Source organism: Theobroma cacao, chromosome 4, assembly GCF_000208745.1.
Source record: "Theobroma cacao cultivar B97-61/B2 chromosome 4, Criollo_cocoa_genome_V2, whole genome shotgun sequence".
NCBI classification, from domain to species: Eukaryota; Viridiplantae; Streptophyta; class Magnoliopsida; order Malvales; family Malvaceae; genus Theobroma; species Theobroma cacao.
In genome coordinates, this window is record NC_030853.1 from 23,592,636 (window position 1) to 23,606,590 (window position 13,955).

The window sequence follows — 13,955 nt, forward strand, 5'->3', positions numbered from 1 at the left end:
AGTTCTAATATCAATTATTATAAATTTATATTTTTAATTTAAAATATATATTTTCTACTTGAAAAATAATTATTATTTATGAATAAAAACTCATTACATATTTTTATTGACGTCAAATCCATAACAAATTTACATACAAATATTTTAATTGGAAAACTATTACATCCGTGATTAATTTTATCTTAATATAATTAATTGTCTCATATGTTATAATTGTTTGTCTCCTTTTAGTATCATAGATTTGGGTTTTTATTTCTGCCCCTTTTGTTGAATTTGAAAATCTCATGATAACAACTATTTTGTGGCCAATTAAGTCCAATAACTTTTCAAATTCAAACTTCTCCTTTAAAAAAAAAAAACAGATTTTTTCTCAAAAGAAGCCATCACTTTCAAACCAGTAATCCATGTTTTGACTACGTTGAGTAAAGGAGGGGGCCCTCTTAACCCATATTGTCAAAACTAAACATATTGTGGGGAAATTCTACAATCTATGATATGATGATAATGGGAAGCTGCATTAATCATTTTTTACATCATAATAATAACAATTAAAACATCGTTCTATTTATGTAATTCCAAGATCCTTTGGGTGATCTTGAACGTAATAATCGAGTTCATCTCTGTTCGGATCATACTAATAAATTAATAGTAAAGACATTAATTAATAATAAGCTGGAGAATTCCATGATTAATCGATGAAATAAAAATTTAGAATATACCATCTTTAAAGTGGAATTAGCCAGACTTTAACATTTTGGAAATGAAGTGTCCAATTATTAAACAAGTAAGATGGCGCTCAAAGGCATTAATATATACAAATTTTTATTAATTACATATATGATTGATGAAATAATTGCTAGCATATTTTCGTAAGTTGCTGTCAATATTTTTGTAATTAATAAAAGAAGAATATAACACTGAACACCCTTCTATGTGGACCAAAGTTTCAAAAAAAGCTAAGTAGCTCTAGAATTTGACGTGGCCTATATATGAAAGAGAAAGAAGTAGGACCATATCAAGGAGAAGTTGGAAAAAGTCGTTATCATTATTTACCAATGCAAGGACGGACGAATTTTTTTTTTTCATATCAAACACTAATCTTTAATTCTTTTCTTTCTTTTTTTTTTTTAATAAGAATTCGTTACCATTTTACTCATAATATTAATACTTGGATTCTATAGCATTTCCTCAAACACTACATTATACGTCCTTTTCTTTTCCTCCATTTAGCTAACTTTTTCGACTTCTCCTTCTTTCCCTTTAGATAACTTACATTTAATATATATATATATATATATATATATATATAATCAACTGTAATTTTATCAAATTAATCATGGGATATAGATACTACTCATTTTAGGTTAGGCAAAGTGGTAACAATTCTACTTGATTGCTTATTTTAGGATTTAACCATATGTTAAAGTTTTCATTTCATGATTTAACTTATTATTTCGTTCAAAATAATATATAATCTTTTAAATTTTATTCATGTGAGAAAATCCAATGACTAAAAATTAACAAATATAATTAATAAGACTAATGATTACTATGCGAAAGTAATTCTTAACAAATATAGATTTAAATTGATTAATTTTTACTAATGGTATTCTGTAACTTTTATCATAAATTTACCTTAAACGAGTACAAATTTTAAAAGTTGCATCTTAATTTAAATAAAAATAATAGATTGAATCTTCAATTGAAAATTTTGACAAACATTAGACTCTAAATGAGTATTTAACCGGATTTTTATCGAGAAGGTTAATTTTCTTTTAAAAAGTTATCATGTATGATACAACACACAAAGTAGCTTAATTACGTTGTTTTAATAATTTTATGTACATTTTAGTAAGAAAAGGTAAAACTTTCAGATTTGAGTAAAAATAATACATTTGAATAAATTAAAAATAATAATATGTATAACATATAAGATATTTTTCAATTAAAAATCATGTGAAGATGCATTGAAATTTTCATATTTCAAAAAGATAATTATTCTCTCTAAAAAGCACATTTCAAAAATATTTAGCACTTAAATTGATCAATTAATAAAGTTTACCATCAAAGTAGAATTTTATCTGATACATCGGGACCAACCAAACCTGCATTTTCGCATGCTACCCAAAGAGAAAATGAATAAATTTTGTGGCTTTTAAATGCATATGTACCACATCCAGCTGTCGATCCTTTGTTTTATTTGTAAAAAAGGTTATGCTAGCTAGCACGTACAATAAATTATTAAGACTTTCATTTTTTTTTTAATTTCTACTTCTTTTTCTCTTTTTGGAAACAAGAAAAATCCAAAAAAACAACAAAAATCACTGGCAATAAACAATACATATTTTAAGAATTAAAGTTCATATATAGTATTTAATTTTGACTGATGACAAACAATATTATTTGATTTTTATTCTTTTTTCTTTTGTATTAAACAAATTATTTTTTGGGGTGAGCTTGAATTAGGCAATTTTGCAGCATGTCAGAATGCGCTGCGCTTCTTTGACAATACACAACCAATAAATGAAATAGTTATTAGCTCTGCCGACTGCCGGAGTAGGTACAACATCGCCAGACGCCATCACCAAAATCAGTTTGCATTTTGCAAAGCTGTTATTTATTAAATGTACATGGAATGTAATGCATAAATGAAAGGCAATGCATCATGCGAATATAGTATGTTTTTATAGATATTGTTTTTACCTCAAGCATGAAATTTTGATTCCATCGCTAATATCAAGATCGAAGACCCTAATTACCATTATATCATAATCCGTTTAAATCCAGACGAGTAAAAATTACAAATTTCTCGAATAAAAAACGAGTGTGGGTAAAAACTCAGCTAAATGCTCTAATTAATGCAAGCTAAGATGCCATCACGTCAATGGGCAAATGATCAAATATAAAGCATTGATGAGATTGGAAGTGTTGTCCAATGGTTCATAACACTCTTTGCTAAGTGATTGAAGTTGACATGTTAACCGACTAACCGTAACACTTTTGTGTATATTTTCTCGTTTGTTTTGATTAGCAATCTACTTTATTTCATTTTCATCTCATTAATAACCCAATTATTAAGAAAAATTAAAATACTACTTTGTTTCATTTTCATCTAAAGTATCCGAAAAGATCCCTTTTTTTATATAAAAAAAAAAGTAAAAAAGGAATTGAGAAATGAGAATAAACATATTTCCTGATATAAAACATCTAAGACAGTCCTTCCCAAGTTAATGTCATCTTGTAAAAGGTTAGGGGATAGAACGACGACGTAAGAGTCGTCGGTAAAAACAGATCACCTGAACGCAGTGAGATATCGTACAAATTTGAAAAAGACGAGCAATGATCTCAAGCCCGTGATTCCCGTAGCCCCCAGAACGCTTACACGTGTCAGTTTCTAGGTCGTCGTGCCGATGAGAAAAATTCTCGATATTGAAATAAAACCCGAATACCCGATCCACTTCTGTTTTACCATATTACCCCTATAATTTAAAATTCAATTTTTTGAATTTAAATTTTGAGTAGAGCACCAAAAGACAGAATATTCATACCATTCTTGATCCAAAAGATTTAAGAAAATAAAGAGAAAAAAGCTAACCAAAAAAAGTGTTACACAAGATTTTGTTCTTTTATCTTTTCGAGGTTAAAAAAAAAAATCTTTATTTAATACTACCAAAAAGAACGTGAAAGGCAAAGCCTTTTTGCCGTAAATTAGAATGTCGTGAACAATAAAAGGCAAGCCTTTTCGCACGGTAAATGGGCACTAACCAAGTTGATAGTGGTACTTTTTAATTTTGGGGGTCCTCATTTATTTGTAGATTATTATTTAATATATCAACCATTGAGTTTTACAAATAAAATTTGAATATTATCACATGTTTATTAATTTTAATAAACATTCTTTGAATAAAACATAAAATAATCCTTTTTTTTTAATTTTTTGTTTGTATGATTTAAAAACTTTACTTTCGTATGTAGAATAATTTTCATCTCCTTTCCCCTTTTTTTTTTATTTCCTATTCTTCTAAAGTCGTACCACTGTTATATACAGTAAAAAGGCATGTTTTTCTTGTGGGACTCCTTTAAAACAAAAAAGAATTATTTTCTTTTTGGTATAGGTACATACACCAAATAGTTTCTTGAAGAAATTCTGAATGTTAGGTGCATCAACCACATTTTGTAATTTCTATTCATATAAATATATTTATAATTGTACATCATAATATTAATTTTAAATGAAGTATCTTTTAAAAAGGTAGTTAACATCTTTAAGAAAATGGTTTTAATTTAAAGTTCACATCATATATAATCTTATTTTTTTTAATTTATATGCAAATTACAGACTTCCAAATTCAGTGAATATATAATAAAAATATTAATGAGGTGACAGAAATTAATAAAGATAATTATTTTCCATCATGTACACGATAAATATACGAGTATTTTAAACACTACTGGTATCATATAAAGTTAGTCCATAAAGGGTCAAAAAAGTATGTAATAATTAATGTGCAATTATGTTATTAATCACGAAATCTTTGCATTATGCATGCATTATTACAAAATTAATTCCCAAATATATAAAAAAATGGATAAATTTCATATTTCAAAAGTTCCTAGCCATCCATCCACGTGCAAGACCAAACAAATTAGTCACCGAGAATTTCTCGGGGTCTGTCTCTTGTCTGTCCCTACATTACTTTATGAAAGCTACCATGCACCATAGACAACATTTTTCTTTTTCTTTTTTTTAAGTTTCTCTTCAATTATTACTTTTTACCGCCCATTTTCTGCTTTAATAAGTAAAAAGAATTAAAAAGTACGTTTACATATAAAAACAAATTAAATTTTTGAGGAATCAAAAAATTAAAAATTTCACTTTATAAATATCACATAAACCTTTATATTCACCTTTTCTTATAAAAAAAAAAACTTTTGAGTAGCTAAAAAAAAAACTTAAAAATTGTTTAAGAGAGACAGACAGGGATTTGCATTACAGATGACATGGAGAATATCGTAGGGCGTGAAGGTTGGAATACTTTTATCTTATTTTGTAATTTTTAAAATTTAAAGTGATACAACACTTTGCCTGCCAACTTAATCATGCAATTAAATTAATATTTGATTACTGTGACAAGAATGTTGGTTTGCATTTAACCCTAATTGGTGGGCTCCTTTTTGTTTATTATTTTAAAATAATTAAGGGAAAATTTTTTAACATTGAAATATTTTATTAACAAATATTTTTTTATAATAAAATTCTCCTTTTTGTCTGTCTATCTGACTAAAAAGAAAATAAATTTCGATATAATAGTTTTTTTATTATTTAATCCGAAAAGAGAAATAGAATAAAGAGATTTATCATTGAGTCAAGAAATTCATCATATATAAAGTTATAATGTCGTCAATAAATATATGTCACAGTGGATTTTGTTGAAAGTTAGGAAATTGTCTGCACCAGTCTTGTCTCATCTACAAACTGGACAGACACAAGATATGCCAATGTTCTTTGCAGAAACTTTAAATTATGCAATATTTATGGGAATGGGTTTTACGTGTAAAAGTAATTGTATTTAAATAATTCTGATTTTTGGACCCTTTTAGTTTTGTTAATCATTGATGTAATTGATGTAAAGTATTATTATTAGACTAGATCGAGGTGCAAATGTGTCTCGATTACAAATTTTATTTATTAATTGGTAATATTTGTCACAATTATGAATGGATCTGATTAGTCAATTTGTATTTATTAATTGATAATAAATAGTATGAACAGAGACCATAAAAGGACATCTTACCATTCAAATATTTTAAATTTAATTCGCATTTAAATATTGATAATGAACTGTAAGCATTATTCTGTTCAATAATCTAATGAGCTCAATAGATTTGCTGACACGTGTACACAACAAGTCCATTTAAAATGAGAAATGAGATAGATATAATTTATTGATGAGATCTTAAAAGTACAAATGATAATGAAATGTGCATTAATTATTTTAATTCAAAAATACTAAAAGTCATCCCAAACAATCTATGAAATGCAATTGAAATTGAATTAGCTACAATCTATTAACATTCAAATGTTTCTTCTTAAGCTAGCTTACTTGTTTATTATTACCTCTTCCCACCTATGTATCTCATGTATGATTTAAAATTGAACTGTGACAGAGTTAAGATTTTATGTTTAAGGGGTGAACAATAGATGGATTGATCATGGGGTAAGCTTGGAGAATAATTCTATTATAATAAGTCTCACTTTAGTTCTATAAGTTTACTTAAAATAAATTTTTTTTTTAATTGAGAGAAGAGAGATTCGAACCCTGCTCGGATACAAAGTTACTTAAAATAGTCGTTGATTAATTGTTGTGAGGCATATTACCAAATAAAAAATTATTGTAGAAGTAAAACTATAAAATTAAAAAATATATATATTATGAAATTTTAAAACTTTTAAGAAAGCGATATCATACTAACCCCCATTCCTTTCATCACTGAAATTAGATAGTTTTGAATTGAGTACATATTATAAGAACTTTTAGATTTTAGGTTACATAACATATCTAATCAGGAAGTTGTTGTCTCCCATCTTATAAATCCCACCATTTTGCTTATTTTAAGATTCTAATTGGGACTTTTAATTAACATTCTCAGGCTTTAAAAAATTTGTAACAAGTTAGATGATATATAATTAAGAGCTAGATATGGGTTCATAGATTTGTCAAGTCCATAGGTCTAGCTTGACTCAGGTCGAGTTTTGGATAAGATTTTTAAATTCAAGGTGGACTTAGATTTGAGGTATTATTTTATTTATAAAAATTATATTTAAAAATATTAATAGTAACATTTGCAAATGGGGTTGCAATAGTAGGAGGTTCCATGAGAATGAGTAAAAGACTAATAGAGATATAGATATAGATATATAGTTTTATAAAATAAAAATAAATGGAAAAAGTAAGAAAAAGAAAAAAGAAATTCAAGTGCAGTATTTAGCGGCCATTAAAAAACGAGAAGGGAGGTCCCTCAAGTTGGAACAAAGATGCGTCTGTCTTATGATTCCCAGATTGTCTGCTGATGATGCTTTTATTTATAAATTTATAATGCTTTTGCTTACCCACAAATATAAAAAAATTCCCAATCATTCAGCACATGTGTTTGGGGAATGGGGCAATGGGAAGGGACAAGACAAATTTGAAAGGAGGCCTCACTTGACCTCTCAATCCTTAGCTTGAGATTAACCAGCTGTGAGCAACCCAAAGTGACAGATGTTTGCCAATTACCTCCAGGTAATTCAATAGCTTTGGCCATCATTTCACCCTCGTTTGAATTAATGGGCATTTCTCTTTTTGAATTTAACTTGGATCTTAGCACATCCATGTTCCATTTTTCGAGCTACTTCCCTTTGACAATTGGAAAAGAACTACAAAAGCAGTATTACAATGGCCAAGTCGTATGTCATGTTTGATTTTATGTTCTTTTTTCTTCCATCAACTTGTAAAAATGCCTCAACTATTTAAATTTTCAAGGTTTTTGAAGTAAAATAATTGTACAAAATTGGTATAAAATCAAATATTCTTAATTATAAAAAAGGTAAGATATTCAACAGTCAACACTCTTTTTGGCATAAATGATAAACTCAAAAGAAAATAAGAAAAGAGACATCTCGGGCTGGCTGCATGATCACTAATGAGCGGAGACATCCACACCAAATTATTCATAAAAACCCAAGCCCAAACAAGACCTAAAGCTTAACTGGGCTTAGATGCAGTCCATCAGTACCCAAATTTAAGTTGGGTTCTTGGGTTGGTATTGGTTAGTTCAAGCAAAAAAAAAAAGCTTTTTATTTGTAAAATTTATTTATAAATTTTCTAAGTAAGGGCAGATAAACATTTATTTATTTTACGTATAATGATATGTAAAGAAGAAATAATCTTTATAATAATGGTAAATTTATTTTTATCATTAACTTTGTACTTGACAAAAAAAATATTAATATTTATTTATTTTTATTATTTCAAATTTAAATTCTATTAATTTGTCTGTAGCCTACAAAATTTTGAAACAATTCCAAAAAAAAAAAAGATAAATATCAAACTTTTTGGGCCAATAAGGTGAAGGGAAGGAATAAATGAAAATGATAATTAAAATAATAACTTAAAAAAATTGCCGCCGGCCTCTGTACAGCTTGTCATATGGCCTCACACTTCTATTTTTCCTGTCATTTTATTTTTTGTTTTTTTGGACAAATAACTAATTTTCCTTAATAATATTGAGCTTTGAAGGGAAAAAAAAAAAAAAAACCTTTGAGATTGCCCTCCCTACCTGTAGGATTTCTCCCAAATCTCTCTCGTTGTCGAATACAAATCCCTACACTCTTTTTACCCTTAATATTACCTCAAACTCCGTTATACTTTCGATTACTCTCGGGTTTCTGTTATTTGGGTATTTCTAAAAATGGGGAAAAACCAAGCCTACAAGGCTATGCAAAGAGCAAGGCTTGGCTCCACCTCTGCTGGCCCTGAAGAGATCGAGGATGGCATGGTTTGTACCCTTCCATATTCAAAAACATTTTCTTTCTTGTACGTTTTTTCTTTATTGGTTTTTTTTTTAGTTAATGTTTCAATTTTTGTTGAATATTCTTCTTTTAGTTTCCTGCACTTGTTTTTCTTTTGGGGTACCTTCTGTTTGTTGATTTATATCATTTTATTGATTACAAATTGTATTAATTGATGTTTTTCTTGGTGCTTCCATACTTACAATTTTCTTTTAGGGGGTCTTTTTAAATCTTGTTGACTTGTTTTGTATCAACTTTGTTAGTCATAATTTCTAGAGAGGTAAGATTTGTAAGTTTCTGATTCAGTGTTGGAACTCAGAATTACTTTAAAGAATCATTAATGTGAATCTATTTCTAATTGGTTTGGGAATCACTGTGGTAGCTTAGAGTTTGATATGCTGCTGTGGATTCTTGTTGGTTATGTTTTAGAAATGATTTCCTATGAAGCATGGATACATCCAGCTTCTGGCGTTCAATAGCTTTCAAATACGACCAAAACCAGTTTTTGAAAAAGTTTGGTGTGATAGCATAGAGATTGCTAATAAAAGGCAATATTATTTTGTTCTACATCAGTGTAATCTTGATCTCGTGATCACCATTCCATAATGGGAGTTTATATGTTTTGGATTCATCACTATGTTTTTTTATTTCTAGGTTAAAACTCAGTGTAATAAATTTTATGCTTTTTTAAGTATGCAATCATTCCAATTACTACAAACTTGTTTTTAGTCTTTACCTTTGCTGAATCTTAAAGTTTCAACGTTTTGAATAAATCTGTAGCTTGACAAGCATTGGGTATTCCTCAAATTTAAAAATTAAAAGTTAAACTTGGCATTTATTTAGGAAATATATCAGATATGTGTCCAGAACTATTAGTATGTATCATGGCTGATGCACACGAGATAAATGATAGGGGAACTCTTTAGTTGTATGAGGATGCTGCGTACGATGAATGTTTTACTTATCTTGTATTATATTGGTTGTGGGTATTTTAGTTGCAACCTTATGATCATAAGAGTAAGGTGAATGGGGTGAGTAAAGTATCCTATTATCTGATGATGTTTTGGGCTTTGTACATATGTAATCTTCAAAGAAAGAAGAGAAAAGAGAGACTAGGCTCTGAAAGTGTTGTTCTTAGAGTGTTTGGGTTCCTGTACTTTTGAGCATAGTCATTGGGCATATTCTTGAATCACCTCTATTGCTTTTTATGTTTCACAGCAGTGTGACTAGGTAGGACTGCATATTGGTGAACCATCCATAGCAGTTAAGCTATATCTTTGAGAAAAACCTTGCAACTTGGCCACTAGGATTGTATGTGACACCTCTTGCAGCATTTGGATAAAATGGCATTGACACATTATTGAATGTGCTGTAGATTCATCATTATTTTTCATTTTTTTTTAATTAGGAAAGAAATTAAGTGTGGTAGTTTTCTGAAGTTCTAAGTTAATGGTGAATGCTTAGAGACACTAGTGTTCTCTGAACAAGCATATTATGCTGTAATTGTCATTAAGTGTGAGATACCAAGAAAAATTATTAAATTTTTTTTTCTGAGCAACCATTGTCCACTTATTGATACTTTCTGGACAAACACACTTGAATCAACTTATATTGGAGAAGTACCCTTTGTGCAATAGCCATATACATTTGTGCCTGTAAAGTTGTAGCAACTTAATTAAGTCCTGTAGCTGTTTGATAGCTATAATAGTTGCTAATTTTAAATTATTCAAAGAAGAACTTCACAACATTGGCTGCAAATAGATTTTTGATCAAAAAGTTTACTCTATTCTTTGATTTTTTTTTTGCTATGAGGTTGTAGAATTTTATGGTTTATCCAATGTGCTAGTGGTATTCTGGATAATTTTCATTTTCCGGAGCTTTTCTGATGAGGAGAATGCAGGTGGATGGTTCTTTTCATTCACCAGAGTGGCATGCTGCTCGTTTGGCCAGCCTTAAAACTTCTCACACGGTTACCTGGGAAGAGTTTAAAATGAAACAAAAGGTAAGCTATAGTGATATTTCCCCTTGTTTTTGTCATCTTGACTTGTTGCAAAAGTTGCTAAAGTATTTATGAATTAGTATTTACTTGTATAAAGGGGCATACCAGATTAATCATGTGTTTTGTTTTTTTTTTCCTTTAATATGGCAAGGCGGGATTTGAACCCTGCTCTTTAGGCCGGGGGATCATGCACCAACTAATGAGCCAAATTCTCGGGTGCAATCATGTGTTTCTGTTATTGAACAAGCATATGCAAAGATGCATCTGTGTGAAAAATATCAAGAATTGATTGAACTCCAAATTTTTTTTGTATATCAACATACAATGCATTGATTTAGATGACTTCAATCTGTGAAAAATGACCCACAATAGACACTGGCTTTTCCCTTAATTATTAGTTGAATGTATGGTGTTACTAATTTTAGTGCAAAAGGATAAAAACTATATGGCAGTTGATTAATTTGGCAATTTGGTGCATTAGGGAGAAGCTTGCTGCTTTGCTTTTAATTCGTTGTGAGTTAGTTGACTAAAGTAATGCCAATGAAGCATTATTAGTCAATCACAACCATGCTGTAGTGATACTAGTTTCAAACATCAATAATTGAGCTGTGTTGGGCTGAGATTCAACAACTAAGCTCCAAGAAATTAAATCAAGGAAGAACACAAATGAGGCACAAAGCTGGTAAGGAGATTCCTTAAATTTGAAGGAGGTGCTGTGTCGAAGTTATTGTCTTTTATTTGCTAAATATAATGAGCATAGCACTACTGTCTCGATTAGTCAATTAGTCAATCATAACTATGCCATAGTGATACTAGTTTCAAATATCAATAATTGAGCTGCATTACTGAGATTCAACAATTTAGCTCCAAGAAATGAAATCAGTTAAGAACACAGATGAGGCACTGAGATGGTAAGGAGATTCCTTAAATTTGAAGGAGGTGCTATGTTGAAGTTATTCTGTTTTATTTGCTAAAGATGATGAGCATAACACTACTTTCTGGATTAAGCTGGTCATTTATTGCTTTGCTAACCCAGCAGTCTATTGGGTTGTCATAAACAACATGATTTCTAATGTGGGTTCTAACATCATTTTGTGTATTTTGTTAATATGCTAGGAAGATGCATTGAGAAAGGGGGAATTAGAAGCAGATACAGATCGAATGATGAGAGAGTATAGAGCTCAGCTAGATGCTGAAAGGGCACGCAAGCTTGCACATGGTAGAAACCACTCCAGTAAGTCTAACCATAAAAAAGGTATGTGTAAAAGGCCTTTAGGAGGCCAGTCTTTTCATGCTTGTGTTATAGTTACTTGCTCTCTAAGGGTGTTGAATTCATTGCAGATCGAAAAGACAAGGATGCAAAGAAACGCAGCAGCAGAAAGAGAAAGGTACCTATTGTTTCTAATAACTTTATGTTTTGAATTTTATGTTTAAATTGCATGTAAACTGAAAAAGAGGATGATAAACTTGAGATTTTCATTTTAATATGCAATTTATTTTTAGTTTTTTCCTCCTGTTATCCATGAAGAGATTAGAAGCATCATTAAGCTCTGCATCTATATATCAGTCACCTGTAAAAGGGAAGCTCTATATCTGTGCATGTAAATCCCAAAAAAATTGTTTCTACTTGAGGTAGGACTATATTTGCATTTGCTGAAGCTTTCTCTAATTGTGGAAGTTTAATGCAACAATTTGGGAAGTTGTTGTGGTGATTTGGTGTTGAAAAACTGTGTAAAGGAGACTCATGGTGAGTAAATGTGGTGCTACTGAGTACTGAGTCAATGGAAAAGTGTCAGATAGTTGGATGAGTTGGCTTATTATCCAACTGTTGAGGTTGTTGATTATAGAAAAGAGTTTGCCATGGTATTATTTATGTTGGGAGTAATATTATCTCTTTGAAAGTGTCATTTCCCAGATCTGTTGTCTATTGCTGAGAAAAAAGATGCTCTGATTTCTGGCTACTTGTGGTGGTGAGCAGGCAGTAATAAAGGAATGACATCTGAATTATGAGAAAGCCACTCAAGATTGGGAATTGGATCATGAAGTCTTGTAAATTGCCTTTATGAACAGTATCAAAGAAGAGGGTGTGTTAAGCTGGAGACAAACTGGGGATTAAGTTGTTGACTTCTTATTACAAGTGTTTGAGGCTAGATTAGGAGCAAACAGCCTTGGAGCATGTGATGGACAGGTTTCCTCTAAGCATCGGAGGAAGCAGGATTTCAACATGAGAATTTAGTGAAGGGTGAAAATTTACTGTCATATGGCTAAAGCAGCGGGTAATTTGTGAACAATCTTCCTTTGGTTTCTCTAAATTAATATGTATTTCGGCTTTTTGTGTTTGGTAAGTTAGGCTAGAAAAAGTTTAGCATATTTAGAAGTCAGAGGGAAGTGGGGGAGTAGTGGGTAGTATGGTTGCCTGGAAACGGTCTTTGATGGTGCACATGGGAGGAGAGGATCAAATGAATACTTGATTGAATCTTCTATCTGGTAGGCTAAGAGCGTGGTGAACCTTTTTGGTCTTTCATGAACTTTTTTTATGTCTTGAGAAATCAGATATTAGCTGAAATTGATGGACCATAATTAGGACAGAAGCATCAGTATGAAACAGAATTAGAACCCAAATTTTATTACTCATTATTATTATTATGAAAATGCAAACTGAAGCACACTTGCTAAACCTTGACTTTGCAGCGTTCAAGACAGAGGTGCTCTGAGTCCAGCTCCTCCAGTTCATCCTCAGAATCTTCAAGTAGTGATGATGATGGGAGAGAATCAAGAAGATTGAAGTCCAAGTCTAAGAGAGATAAGAGGAAGAAGCACAAATCAAGAAGTAAGAACTCGAGCACTGATAACGAAGGAGCTGAAGGTCCTGTGCCACTTTCAAGATTTTTTGACAGTGTGAAGAGTTGATGGCATGATAAAGATACTGTTTGTGTACTTGATGCAGATTTCCTGCAATAGATGATGATTTTTCTGCCATCTTTATAAATTAGGAGCATGTAATGATGTTTAATTCCTTTGTTTTCCTACTTTAGCTGGGTTTTGATGTCTGCTTCATTTCTACATGTAGCTGAATTGTATCATTCACTTTGACGAATTGAATGATATGGATTTGTTTGAAACCTGTTTAATTTCTTCAAAAGCATTCGAGGGGTTCTTTAGACTCAAATTAACAAATTCTTAGCTAATACATACCAAATGGTTTAATGGGTCGTCTGCAGAATGGCCATTGACGAATTTTAGTGGTGAAAGCAATGGCTTCAAGTGTCATCAGGTGTCATACTCATGGAGCGTTTTACATAATCAAACTCATAGCATCTTCCTCACAACCAAGTTTCTAGAATCCAGATAGACAAATTGAAATAAATGTTACAGCCTAAAAATTATCATATCCAAGATTCAATG

The 13,955-nt window shown here is 30.5% G+C and overlaps 1 protein-coding gene across 1 annotated transcript; it reads left to right on the top strand.

Annotated features, from left to right (window-relative positions):
* Positions 8,254–13,695, top strand: LOC18602321 (protein FAM133). The gene is made up of 5 exons (XM_007033623.2): positions 8,254–8,538; positions 10,452–10,553; positions 11,667–11,805; positions 11,892–11,938; positions 13,242–13,695. The coding sequence occupies exons 1-5, from the start codon at positions 8,452–8,454 to the stop codon at positions 13,458–13,460; spliced, it is 594 nt and encodes a 197-aa protein (XP_007033685.1). The 5' UTR covers positions 8,254–8,451; the 3' UTR covers positions 13,461–13,695.